Source organism: Amia ocellicauda, chromosome 23, assembly GCF_036373705.1.
Source record: "Amia ocellicauda isolate fAmiCal2 chromosome 23, fAmiCal2.hap1, whole genome shotgun sequence".
Classification (NCBI taxonomy): domain Eukaryota; kingdom Metazoa; phylum Chordata; class Actinopteri; order Amiiformes; family Amiidae; genus Amia; species Amia ocellicauda.
In genome coordinates, this window is record NC_089872.1 from 10,369,809 (window position 1) to 10,383,906 (window position 14,098).

General features: G+C 42.8%; 1 protein-coding gene across 1 annotated transcript; it reads left to right on the top strand.

The window, feature by feature from the left end:
• The first annotated feature begins 9,582 nt into the window (after nt 1-9,582).
• Nucleotides 9,583-12,309, top strand: LOC136718787 (interferon regulatory factor 2-binding protein 2-A). Its single transcript, XM_066696531.1, has 2 exons — nt 9,583-10,788; nt 11,165-12,309. The coding sequence occupies exons 1-2, from the start codon at nt 9,966-9,968 to the stop codon at nt 11,884-11,886; spliced, it is 1,545 nt and encodes a 514-aa protein (XP_066552628.1). The 5' UTR covers nt 9,583-9,965; the 3' UTR covers nt 11,887-12,309.
• Nucleotides 12,310-14,098: the final 1,789 nt, after the last annotated feature.

Sequence of the window (14,098 nt, forward strand, 5' to 3'; positions counted from 1 at the left end):
GAACGCATCTCCAATTAAATACAATGAATTAAAAATACACGCTAAAGGAAAATGCCTATAGGCAAGGAAAATGTCCATTATTAAAACATCACCATCTGCAAAGCAAAAACACAGGTTAAATAAAGACACTGTCTCTTTAATCCCCATTATAAAATCCTGTCAATGGTCTCTGGTGACTTATAATGTAATACGTCCCCGAGAAAATTCAGTGACGAGGTAAAGGGCCTTCCTGAAAAAGCAGCTTGTGTTGAAAGGCCAGGGGCAGCACTAGGCCTCATTGTGAGTCCCACAACAAGCCCAAACATGAATAAAACTGATGTCAGAAGAGAGAGACAAGACTAATCAGTAAACAAATAAATATTGATTTGAAAAAAATATAAATCAACCAAAATATACAGTGGCAATGGATTTGTTGTAGAATCAATTTGAATGGAATCTACTAATCTCAAATAAAAAATTACAACACAATTATATGTAACAATGAATTGAAACTATTAATAAAACTATATATAACAATTGACACATTTACTCCAGAAGTCTGTGTATTGAGTCAGGTTATCTAGAGAGAGAGCAGGAGTGGTGCTGAGGCCCCTGTCACATCCTGCTAATTCCACAGGTTAATCAATTAGCTAGGGCCACCTCACTCTTTACTTTACAGTCAAGGTGACCTAGATATATATATTCTTTTAACTGTCACACCAAGGTAATGCAATTTACGGTTTATCAAAACATATGTGTACGCTTCATCATCCAAAATTAAGTTTTATTTCTGACGCCTGAAATTCTTCCCAGAGATCACTATCATCTTCTTTGATTCGAGGATCATGTTTATTTAATCCTTGAAAACATTGATTTGACCCTCATCTCTACGCAACGTTTGAATTTTGTTAACTTCGCCGGGGATTCCCTCAATGTGACATCAGGTAACTATTTTACGGTTATGGTGCTATAAACATAATGAAAGAAGAGAATGGCTGAATATCACAGGAGTGGAAAAAAATCGTATCTTGACTGGTTTCCATGGTAACATGTAGTGACACTCCAAGACAGATTCCTGAATCGAATGAGTCTGAAAAATGCCTGCAGAAATATAGAAAAACACCTGACCAATCAGTGCACAACAAATCTGTTCGGCATTGATTCAATTCAGTACAGCAGAATACACTTTTCCGGTCTTAATTTTGAATGAAAATACTTAAAAACAAAAAACTCTGCTATATAACCAACACCCTCATAAAATTCCACAAATGCTGTCACTACAGTGTTACAAAATATCACACCGATCATGACGCGCTTCACAAAAACCAGCCTCCGCACAGCACCGGAGGTCAAAACCATTCTTTTTTAATGTATTTATTTCCGTAAATAGACTTAATAATTGAAAAAAAACCATGATCTGTTCATCCAGTGTCCAGTGCTGGTTAAATATCTAATTTGAGCTGCAGTAATGTTTTGCCACTTTGACCGTAGTTTCACCTTACCGAGCCTGCCTTGGTTTTATCAGGGCAACTTCCTGCCTGTGAAATAACTAAGCTGAATAAACTGACTTTATTGACTCAGACACCAGTACTTGGAAAACAGCAGCAATGTTAACAAACACTTTGACTGGCTAAAACACTGGGGTGTTTCTGAAGGAGGTGTGTTCACGAATATGCTGTAAACCCTCAAGCACCACTTAATCCCAGATCTCCTCGTTTCCTGTATTGGTAATCCATTTAGGTTTTGTTGTTTCATTGATGTCACAATGACTTCAGTATTGAGAATGAAAGTTACTGTTTCACACCAAAGGATGCTGGTCTATGCCAAGCCGTGTGGTTGCCACTGTTGATTCCATGGAATCCTTCAAGGAAAATCTTAGAGGTTTTGGATCAATGCGCTAAACTGCTTATGTTCTTCGCTCGTCATGTGACACTCCCATTCTCTGGTTCAGATTAATAACTGTTTACTCAAGATGTTGACTTCAACCACAAATTCAAAGGGTTTGCGTCACCGCTGCGATGTGTGTCGGGATAAAACAGTAGTCCTTTCTTCTCGGCGTAGAACGTCACCGCTTCGCAATTTAATGCACTGATAATTGAAGTTATACACTAATATTTGTCATCACGTGACCTGGAAAGCAATGTGCGCAGGCAGATTTCAGTTACTCTCGCTATTTACTGTGACAGCCGTCTAAGCCCACAATAGAATACATCACTGTTTCACTTCTCCTTCTGTGGACCACCCTTTAGTTTTTAACTATTAATTACTATCCAAATGACTTGTCGCAGCTACCAGATGTATTGTTTTCTTTCTCGCCATGTCTTGTGTTTCAAGAAGAGACTCAGAAAACACTAGGGAGACTGTACTAGCAAGTGAAGAAAATGCTGTTTGATGCAAAAAGGGAATTTCCCCCTTTCACACCTCTGTATACCATATCAAGTGACATGAGCAAGTGAGGACACTGTCACCTCTGCAATGCACTGCAGAAATGTTCCTGTCTTCTCTTTGGTTAGTCACACGATAGATAGGCTGCGTAAAGCCTGCTGTCAGTTCTCTGCCTCTGCCTGCATATGTAGGCTTTAGGCTGGGATTTCCACTTGCATTTATCAAGCTTTGTAACAGCATTTAAACTGGAAATGTTTGTTTTGTTTAGTTTTTTAAAAATTCATGGGGAAAGTCATGACATTCAGTGGCCGTGGAGTGAAACAAGTATTTTTGTACTTAAACTTTAAAAGACGTGTTGTAACAAGACTGCTTATATGTGTCTGCTGCGTCTAATGATTGACCTTTTTCTACGTTTAGTAGAGTGAGCTATCGTAAAAGTAATGATGTGATGAATTGTATTTACTTGCTCTTTATTCTGAGCCGGGAGAGTCCTAACATGCCACTGGCACATTGACTTCAGCTTGTGCATCAGCTCCGGCCCTAGGCACTGCAAAACCCATTTCCACAAATAAATAATGCTTCTTAAAAACCCACAATATGTCTATATCTCAGTGGGAATGTGAGCTCTGGGAGGCCATGGTAGGGATTGGGTGCAACCAAGATTTAAAATGCGTATGTGTACAATGTGAGACAAATTCTTTAATCTAGTGGGGGGAAGACTTCATTCGTAACCCCCTTACCCCCGACTTACAAATCTACAAATCTTACAAATCATGCCTGGTCGTTCACGCAGCATGGAGGCAAATTTTGTGTGTGGACGGTGCCAGAGTGGTGTATATAAGCCATGAGCTCGATCCCATCAGTGGCCCATATGTCATTGGCTGTAGGATTTCTCGTTCCTTCCAGCAAGCGGGTTAAAACCACGCCACTCAAGGCAGTAAGTGCGTTGTGCAACCCATGTGAGTAATCCCTAGCACACTGCCCCCCGGAGCATGCCTCTTCAGACAGGGGAGCAGACTTCTTTCTAAAGACGAGGCTATTAAAGGGATGTTCCCATTGTAAATAGCAACTTACTTAAGAGTTTTAAGGGGGTTAGGAGGGGGTTACCTAGCAGACAGCTTGGCAAGGTAACAAGGAAAGCCATTTTATTGCCTGACATGCACATATTCCTGTTGCGTCACTAAACCACTATCCGACAGGGAATGAGACTCGCACTTATCATTAATGGAGATATTTATCACGTTTTAAACAGAAATACGTTGCAGATTTATCAATTGCCAGGGAATCTTTATGTGGGGTCAAGCATCTCCAGGGAGTCAGTGTTAGTTATTTCCGTATGGATTTGCTGAAACACAGAAAGAGGTATTCTGCATACAAGGTTATGTGCAGCTCACAATCTTCAGGGAGGAAAGACTCCGTTCTACCATGTGAGGCGAACAGCTCCCGTGGTCTGTCACCACTGCTCTCCCATTTTTGGCTTCTTCCCTCTCTTTTTCCATGGAAGGAACATGATGTCACTTTTTTGGTTCACGCTGCGTTTCCATAGCAAAACCGGGTTTGGGAAATGAGAACTCATCCTGTGTGTTGTAAATCCTGTGGGCCGAGTGTCAGGGGAGAAGCGAAAGGTCACCGTCCCTACATTAAAGCAGTCTTAATTGGCAAGCCTTCCTCTGTTATGAAATTGCAGTTTGCCCGAGACAGTTGTGCATTCATTTTTGCAAAGAAAAACAAAACACAACAGCACTGTAGCGTCTCGTATAACAGTCATAAACTGAATTATGTAAATCATAAAATGAATACACGCACCATGGGACTCCGAATATAAGCAGGACCAAGGTTATTTTAAAAACACATTAGTCACCAAGGAGAAATCAAAGACATGCCACCAAAATGCCAGTTATTGCTGTTAAAAATTTGTTTCATGGGTAAAGAATCCTGAAAAAGACTGCTAAATTTACAACATTCAATTGTTTTTTAATTTCCTGCTTTCTGAAAGGGCAGTTTCTCACGCTTCCATCAAGTGTGTATTCATTCCTTTATTGGCATGATGTCTCTGTCAAAAAACCAGACAGGGCAGTCATATTACCTAACATAATGGAAGGAATTTAACCGCACAAGTGTGTAGCATGACGTGACAAAGGTTTGTAATCTCCCTCTCGATGGCCAATGATTAGTCATGATTATGAGAACCATCCTATCAGCATGTGCAGACAAAGAAAAACAGCCGAGAGGCAAAGCGAAATGCTGACACTGATGGCTCTACTGTATTGTCAGCAGCCAGGATGAAATTAGATTGACGTCTTGTGGCAAAAAAGTGGTTCCGTGTTTTGAGGAGTAAGCCATATGTACTGAGTGCAGAAAAAAAAATACATCCTGCAAGCTGTGATTATATTTGTTCTATCAAAATAAACATTCTATCAGATATTTTTTTACAATCAGTGAACCCATGCTCCTGACATGTGTTTCACAATGCTTTAATAGAGGTATGTTTATTGTCCACAGCTCAGACATTACCTGATGCAATATGCTTAAATGTAGTCTCCAGCATGGCATTACACAATATACAAAGTCCAATACTGTTCTAATGCACAAACAGTGAAAGCATTGTTTGATTATGCTTCCCGGGACAGGTTTTAATACAATATTGTGAGAGGAAATAGTCCTCTAGGTCACTTATCTGCCTTTTACTCTCCACAGTGTGAAGGTCTTTCTTCTGAATGTGTGTTTGTGTGTGTGTTGGGGTAGGGGTGGGGGGGTCTTGACATACCACAAGTATAAAACAACAAGAAATGCGGTGGGACAAAACGGCTGTGACTTCCCTGGGGAGCTCTATTTGAAGCATTTTTTAGGACAATTTGCATGTCTGTTGAATCAAAGGTTCAGTATCTAGGTCTGCAGCATGTACGAGTCTAAACATCACATTCAATTCTCATATTCCTTTATACAGATCTGTCTTTCATTGCTGAAACTCCCAGATAATCTGCAAGGGGCCAATAATAATACATCTCTGTGTAATTGTATTAGAGGAAAGCAACAAACAACACCAAGTCAGTAAAACGTGTAAAGCCTTTAGAACCGAATGCCCCAAAATTGCAATTGTATCAATTATATTTGTGTTATATGTGCTGCTCTTATATGTTGTCTTGCTCAACCAAAACATGAAAAGGCCACTTCAGGGACAACAAACATTTATCTCACTCCTTGTGGCATCTGATCAAACTTGTTTTCCTGGCAGGACTATTTGCACCTTCGTAACAGATTGAGTCCACTTGTGTGACTAACAAACACTCAATACTCAGCGTAATTACTACCTGAAAGTCTACCTGTAAGCATATTTTATATTGCACCAAAACTTGTTGTATATAATTGCATTGTATGAAGTAGGCACCGAATGTTAGCTTACAAATGTTATTTTGCAAAATGTAACAACTCAAAAAACATGTAGTGGCCTGAATTGACTCATGAACATAGGACATGTGCCTTGCGATGATTCTCCTGAGATATATAAATTATACACTGTAACAGTGTGCAGTAAATTGCCCGTTGAGTACTCCTTCCTGTTGAGTAATGCGATACATTATTAGATGAGAGGCCATGAGTAACTTCCTACTCAGCACAATTCTTGGTTGAACTAAACCATGCATTTTGCTTTTACTCTTCGCTCCCTAGGCTTCTTTAGAAAAAAAATTGTAGATTAGACCTGGCACATTCCAGAATGATAATTTGAAATCAAACATGTGAATTACAATATGCTTCTGGGAAACGACAGTAAGGACATGGTCCAAAGCCACAAAACCTTACTACAGATTGCATTGGGTATCTTAGCAGGATTTTGGAACTGCATCCTGGTTAAAAACTACCCTAATATTTAATCTGTATAGATATGGATGGAGAGGGTCCCAAATGATATGAAGTATTTACTGTGGTAGCACTGAAATACATATGCACTCTTATTGAAAATGTGGCAGATCAAGATTTCCAGTAGTTATCTAGCCAAATGAGTTCAGCTGCCATGTGCCTGTTATATAATGTGTGCAGTTCCCATTGCTGTGAAGCCAAAAACAGCTTTTAATGCTAAGAGTTGTAATTCAGCTCCTTAGAGGAATTTGAAAAAGTACATGTCTAGCAGGAAACTCCACCGAAAAAAAGTAATTTTTAAAAATAATACATTAAATTGTGTAGCTAATAATGTTTATTTATCAATTTCCAGAGAATAAAGTAATAAAGTAAAGTTATATATATATATATATATATGCTATATAAAACATCAACACCAACCTCACACTGTCAATCTACCATTGTTCTGCGGTGATCAGAGAAATTCAAAACAGCTGGCAGCCTTGAATTCCAATAACTCAGCATGGGTATGTACCATCCTCGGCCCTATCTTCTTGGCATTGTACAGCCATGAGACATTGCCAAAATATGCATTCTTGGAGACCTAACGAACATCTACACAAAGAACTCAAGCTGGAACAAAACTGCTACCTTGGCTTGCCGCTTTGTCAACAGAAACATTAACATGCCCAATCAGTGCCGTTTTTAACAGAACCCTTGGGGCCATTGTACTTTGTAATAACGCACTACTGCCATTACAGTATGTTATTGCTGTTTTAGTGTACTATAAATCCAGTTGTAGACGATAGGAATAGACACCCGGGAATCATTCAGTAGTTAAATTGGGCAAGGCACGGCCACAAGGTGCCATATATTTCAATGCCAATTTGGGAATTCAGAAAATAATTACTTTTTTTTTTAACCTTTTTCAGTGTTACACGGTGGACTTGTTGTTTAGGAAAATAAAAACAGTTTTAAGTAGCTCCTTGTTAAGTCAGTTCACCAATAAGTACTTATTCATAATACAAAACACTTGACATTATACAATTAAGTTTTGTCAAAAATGTATTCGGGTTCTGTTAAGAATATGACACAATGGCTGATTATATGCGTGTATTGCTTTGGCTCAAGCCTTCTTTATCCAAGATTTACAGCAATGTTAACGAGAATCATAACACATCACTACTTTCCCATATTTTAAACTTTAGAGCTTGATGGTGGCCAACAGAAATAATTACACAACAGGCTGCAGTCAAAGTAACTGACATTTCACAGCTTCCTGTAATACTTCAAAATAAGAGTTTTGGCATTTTCCCTATTTTTCCTGTAACTTAAACACTACTACTAATAAATAAGTCCTTGTTTGAAGACAGTGTGCAATATGCTCTAGCACATACTGGACACTAAATACTGTATTACAGTTTCCTATGTGCGAGTCAGGCAGCAGCCCGGCGGCAGGGCGCATGCGCGGGCTGGCTGGGTGCCACTGTGTTGTTCTGGGAGGGACGGGCGAGGTAAGAAGCGGGTACGTGACTAAACATTTTACTTCCTCTTTCAGACGTCGTCACGACGGCTTGCAAAAACAAATCCTGCTTTGTGTCTGCACATTGCAGACGCATTGCCTCACCCGAGAAAGCCTGAGAGCTGCAAACGGCTACAGCCATCTTGGAAGCGGTCCAATGGCAGCCCGGCAGCGGCCTCGGTCCGGTCCATATGCACTGATATACCGAGCACGATTCATCTGTCACTGATATAACCATGCATTTTACTCTGAGGTTCCGGCAGGAAACGATAGCGACTGGTAGTGGTTTCTTAAAAAAAAAAAAAAAAAAAACATTTCCCGTCTTTCATGAAAAAGCCCGTGCAAACGTCTCTGCGTGCAACGTTCATGCATTTTCAAACGAGGCTTCCAGTTTCGTGTTGTAAACAGTATCGAGGATGTCGACGTCGAAAGACCACATGCTTGGACTGCATCCAATCCCGCATTTAAATACCACGGACAGCTATTTCTTTCTTTAAGTGCATGCAATTGAGTTTGATTTCTCTGTCCTGTCGGATCTTTTGACAGGTAAGCCGGCGTGGTGTGGATAAACACAGCACTTGATCCGGGAGATGTGTGGAGCTGTGTCTGTTTGCACATCTGCGCTGTGCTAGCTGAAAAACATCCAGACCTGTTGCTATCTTTTGATCTGGAAATCCCCCATGCCGTCCGACAGCTGAAAACCTGAATGCTAAGGGTTTGGTTTCGGCTTCATTTCCTTTGTGTAATTTAAGAAGAAAGCCGTTTCAATAGATTAAAAAAAAAAAAAAAAAAAAAAAAAAAACGCCTACTCACTTATGTGTATTTAAAATAATCGAGCTGTAAAAAAGCTACTGTAACGTTTCCAATAGTCACCAGACAGGCATGCCATGATCTGCATTCATCTCAACAACGGGGTTATTTATTTAATCGACTTTGACCTTTAAACAGTATTGCCGAGTATGATTTAAACTTGCATCACTAATCGTGCATGTTTTTAAGCGCGTCCAGCTCCATACAATGTAAGTAAATAAATGCATCGCAATGCAAACATGGATACCAGTGGGACTTGTGCTGGGCACCGCATTGCATTGGTTAAAAAATAACATTCCCTAACAATACTGATCGTGCAAATGCATACAATTGTTTTGCTTCAAATGCACGTCTTTCGCTCTTAAACCCCGTGCTTTTAAAGACGCATGCAATGCAATCCTAGCTGAAGTCTGAGTAACATGAGCCGTTGTTTGCACGGTTAGCTGAGGGCAGTATAATGTGTGACGCGGCACTGGCATCCTTACTGGAATGTGGATTTGCTAAATGGGGCTCCAAGTGCCAATTGCATACAGTCACGTATCGACGGCGCAGGCGCGGAAGAGACGGAGCGCTGGAGAACGTCGGTGACGCCACCGGCAGAGTCTGGTTGCTTAAAGGGCATTAACGCTTTGCAGCCAGGATCGTGTGTGTGTGTGTGTGTGTGTGTGCGTGTGTGTGCGTGCTGTTGTTGTCCTTGCACTGCCCGTTTATAATGCACGAAACGAGCATAAGTCAGAGTACAGGCACTGCTTCCACAATCCCATCATCCAAGTCTCACCTCTTCTGTAAACGCGCAAGTTGTCCCCCAAACAGAGCATGCAATTAAACATGCATGGTCTGCCGCTGCTGCAAATCCGAGCTGTATATATATATATATATATATATATGTGTGTGTGTGTGTGTGTGTGAAGGCATTTTTGTTTTGGGGGGGTTGCTAAAATAAAGTCTTCTCTTCCTCGTCATAAGATAGACATAGGGAAGGGGGGGGGCGAGAAAGGTATAATTCCTGCAGTAATGGCTTTTTTTTTCGGTCTGAGCTCCGGTTGTATTCCTGGCACCGGTTCAATTGATTTAAAAAAAGGGGGCAGACACCGCGGCAGGGCGCATGCGCGGAAGAGGGGGGCTGTCGAAGAATCAAGTAAATAGAATCGGAGCTGGAACCACAAGTTTAGTGTCCGCGATGACGTCACCGCGCCACATTGAGCTCGCCGAGTAGTAGTGAGGGAGATAGATAGAGGCGCGCTGTAGTAAAGTACACACTGCCATGAACTTCGGCGTGTAACTTAATTGTAGTTGTTGCAGTCAGGAGGGGGAAAACGAGAATACAACTTTTTTTTTTTTTTCCCCTCTCCCCCTTGTTGGTGCATCTTGATTTTATAGCAAGCGAGCCATCTGCACCTGGAAGAAGAGCAGCGCACACTTTGGCGAAGCTATGTCGTCCGCGGCGGTCGCTGCTTCCAGGAGGCAGTCGTGCTATCTGTGCGACCTGCCCCGCATGCCGTGGGCTATGATCTGGGATTTTACCGAGCCGGTGTGCAGGGGATGTGTCAACTACGAGGGAGCGGACCGCATCGAGTTTGTGATCGAGACCGCCCGCCAGCTCAAGCGGGCTCACGGCTTCCAGGAGGGCAGGTCGCCGGGGCCGGGGAAACCTCAGCTCCCGGGGAAGGAGATCCAGCCCCTCAACCACACGGCCGCGGATCCCGGATCTCGGCCGCCCCAGCCCTTGGATCGCTACCCCCTCGCCTCGGATCGACCGCCGCGACTGGGGCCAGAGTATCCATCCGGGAGGCAGGCGAACGGCATCCCGGTCCCGAACGGATTCCCCAAACCAGATGACCCCCCGGAGCTGAACAGGCAGAGCCCCAATCCTCGCAGGACTAGCACGGTCCCCCCCAACTTGGTGCCTTTGGGTAACGGGAGCATGGCCCCTGTGCATGCGGTCAATGGCAGATCGGCACAGATGGGCATCCCGGCGGCGCTGACCAGCCAAAGCGAGATTAGTAGCAAACGGCCAGCCTCTGTGTCCAGCACGGAGCATGAGCGGGAGATGAAGGACAAGCACCGGGCGGACAGCTTGTCGGAGCTCGCTGAGAGCCACAAGAACCGGGGAGAGGAGTGGATGGGCAAGGGGAAGACAGTGAGGGACTTAATGGCTCTGCACACTTTCGACAGAGGCTTCAAGAAGGACCATCCAGCCATGCCACAGGGCAGGGTGATGGGGTATGATACCAGCGCCACAGCGTCCAAACCAGGTAACCATCATGCATAGAGGGGGTAAATAAATACAACTGCTGTGTACGGAGTGGTGCATGCAAATGTTTCTCAATGAGACAAGCACATCATGAGTCAGCCTCTCAGCATCAAATGTGCTAACTGGCATTTCCGCTGATTATAATGATTTTTGTGCGAGTCTGGAGGGTTTGAATGCAGCTGTACTGTACAGTTATGATTACGTCGTATGTGCCTATTTTGATCAGCTTTTGATTTCCCCTTTGTTTTGCAAATTCAGTATAGTCTACAGAATGCATAATTGAACAAACCCAAAGTTGCACTGAATTAATGTATTGTGCATACTGTTGATTGATCCCATACTTAACATGTTTTGTTTTGTTTTTCATTGCCCACCAGACAGAGGAAAGCACCCCAGAAACATGAAGAGAAAACTGTCGCCAGAGCATGAAGGAGAGAGCACAGCTGTGAAGATGAACGGCGAGGGTCAGCAGTGGCCCCCAGCGCCCGCTGAGGTCCTGAAGATGCCCAGCGTGCCCCCACCGAACTTTGCCACGCCGCCTTCCACGATATCTCCCCATTCCAACCGCACCACCCCGCCAGAGTCAGCTCAGAATGGCCAGTCCCCCATGGCAGCCCTGATCTTGGCAGCAGACAATGCGGGGGGAAACAGTTCGCCCAAGGATGCCAACCAGGTGCACTCGACCACCCGGAGGAACAGCAACAGCCCCCTTTCGCCATCATCCATGAACCAAAGGAGACTGGGTCAGAGGGATGCGTCTGGCGGAGGCACGCCACACGTGCCCAACATGGATCAAGTGCACCCACAAAGCATTCCAGACTCTTCTGTGCCCAGCAGCATTCCCCTGTGCTGCACCCTCTGTCACGAGCGTTTAGAGGACACGCATTTCGTACAGTGCCCTTCAGTGCCATCACATAAGTTCTGCTTCCCGTGTTCAAGGGAGAGCATCAAGCAGCAAGGTGCTACCGGGGAAGTGTATTGTCCCAGTGGAGAGAAATGTCCCCTCGTGGGCTCCAATGTACCGTGGGCTTTTATGCAAGGTGAAATAGCCACCATTCTTGCAGGAGATGTCAAAGTAAAAAAGGAGAGGGACCCTTGATTTTACTATGGTTTTTAAAAAAACAAATAAAAAAAAACAAATTATAAATATATATAAATATAAATTACATGCATACCATCCAAACAAAACTAATGGACTTGTACATATTGGACGCAAGGGAAGTGTATACTTCATAAACATGGCTGTATAATTTTTGATTTTTGAATACATTGTGTTTCTATATTTTTGAAGATAAAGGTATGTACTCATTATAATGGACTACTTTTCCCCCCCTTTTTTTTTGTTGATGTTTAAGCAGAATTTCTTGATGTACTTTTAGGTCTGGTGGCAGTTCCTGTTAAACGTAGAATGTGACTAATGCTACTCTACGAGCACTTGGCAAAACTGAAATGCTTCTAGCTGTACTTGTATGCACTTGTTAAAAAAAATTGCCAAATACAATTTCTGACCTTGTAATAATAACTTAGTGTCTGTGATTGCTTATTTTTCGTAATCAGTAAAGCCCTAGGGAGGTATGCCCTGTCGATAATGAATCACTGAAGGCAGTGATGCAATTAGTGCAGAGGAGAGCGAGGATATAAACAAAAAGTAAATATGAGTTGCATTGCATGTTTTTAGTGAACATTCAGCCTCACATATGTCAGTATTAAAGTGCATTGTGGTAAAAACACATTTTTCTAATTGACATCTTGCTGAAGATCTTTTGTTACAACAATCCTGTTTAAAACTTTAAATCATTTGCATTGTGGTGAAGAGAAGGGGCTTTGCAGAGGTGTAACAAAATATGTAGACTATGACCATTCAGTTCCTCTGACCCGTAAACAGATCAGTGCTGTGGAGTAAATAGGCTTGACATATATACGTCCTGGTTGCTGCATTGTGACATCTTCAGATGAGGTTAATCATTCATTTTAAAGTTGTCCACACCCACAGTGGTTGTCAGGGTCAGGTACAGTATGGTACAATGGCCCACAATGCCCAGGTATTGATGGTGCCCAGTTGAGTTAGCTATAGGTGGGGTGGTTTATATTTACAATGTGAACCTGTGTTTTTAAATGAGAAACACAACAATACAGGACGTACCAACAAAAGTTTAAATATAAATAACACTTCCTATGTCACTGCTTTGATCAGGCTATCTGATGCATGTGGAGATGGTGCAATAATACATTAAAGCCAACGAGATTGAAGACCATGTTTATAATTGTATTCGGGTTACTATTGAAGCATGCCTCTTAAATCATAACCAAACAAAATGGAAACGACTTCGTGGGGTGGGGGGGGGTTGGGGGGGAAGATTACGTTGCAAAAAAAAAATATCCTCTGGGTGACAACATTTTCACGTGAGGACGGCCACGTGTTCCTGGGATGCAGCTGTCATGCTTTTAATGAGATTTCTAAGGTTTCAAGCAATTAGAGAAGCAATCGCGCAGATCGTTTTTGTTTTTTAGGAAGCAACATTGGGTTTTTTTTATCCAGAGAGAACCTGATGTCAGTTCCAACAAAGCCCAACGTTGCATTTCTATTAAAACGTTATCACCCCCCCCTCTATCCCTAGTAGATCGAGCATGTGGCGCAAGGGTGGATCTGAAATATTTGCCTCCGACATACGGTGTCGTTTTCAAAAGCCTGGGGGGCTTTGTGCTCCCATTTCACACGACTTAACCCCTGCCTCTGACGTGGAGGCATTCTTTACTCCGTCTCCATATCATGAATGAAAATAGCCCTGAGAGGGGAAGACACTCAGTTCCTACTTGATGAATATATATGAACAAGTGCATGTCGGCTATGCTGTCGGATCATGTGCAGTACCCCCTTATAAGTGCTTTATAGATTTTCTAGCTGTTTGCACCTGTTCAGATCCCTAACCCGACTGGGCTGCAGCGTTTTTACTGGCTTACTTTATGTGATTTAATAATTAAAACACACCATTAAAAAAAGAAACTGCCTCATGAAAGCATGCACAACTGTTTTCTGGTTGCAAAACAGCATCGACTCTTGCACAGCAGGGGCGTTTATAACCTTGTTGCATTGCACCTTACTCAGACGGTTATAAAGTAATAGTGGATCATTGAGAAATAAAGCCCCAGCCGGATCACGTGTAGGCCGCAGGAATCCCTGAGTCACCGTCCCCTGCCTGCCCTTGTGCAGCAACACGCCTTCTACTGTTCAGGGATGATTATACAGTGCAGGCAGGAGAATGGAGGCTTGTGTGTGATCCACCGGCCCTGCAGGCTCGGTTAACTCCCAA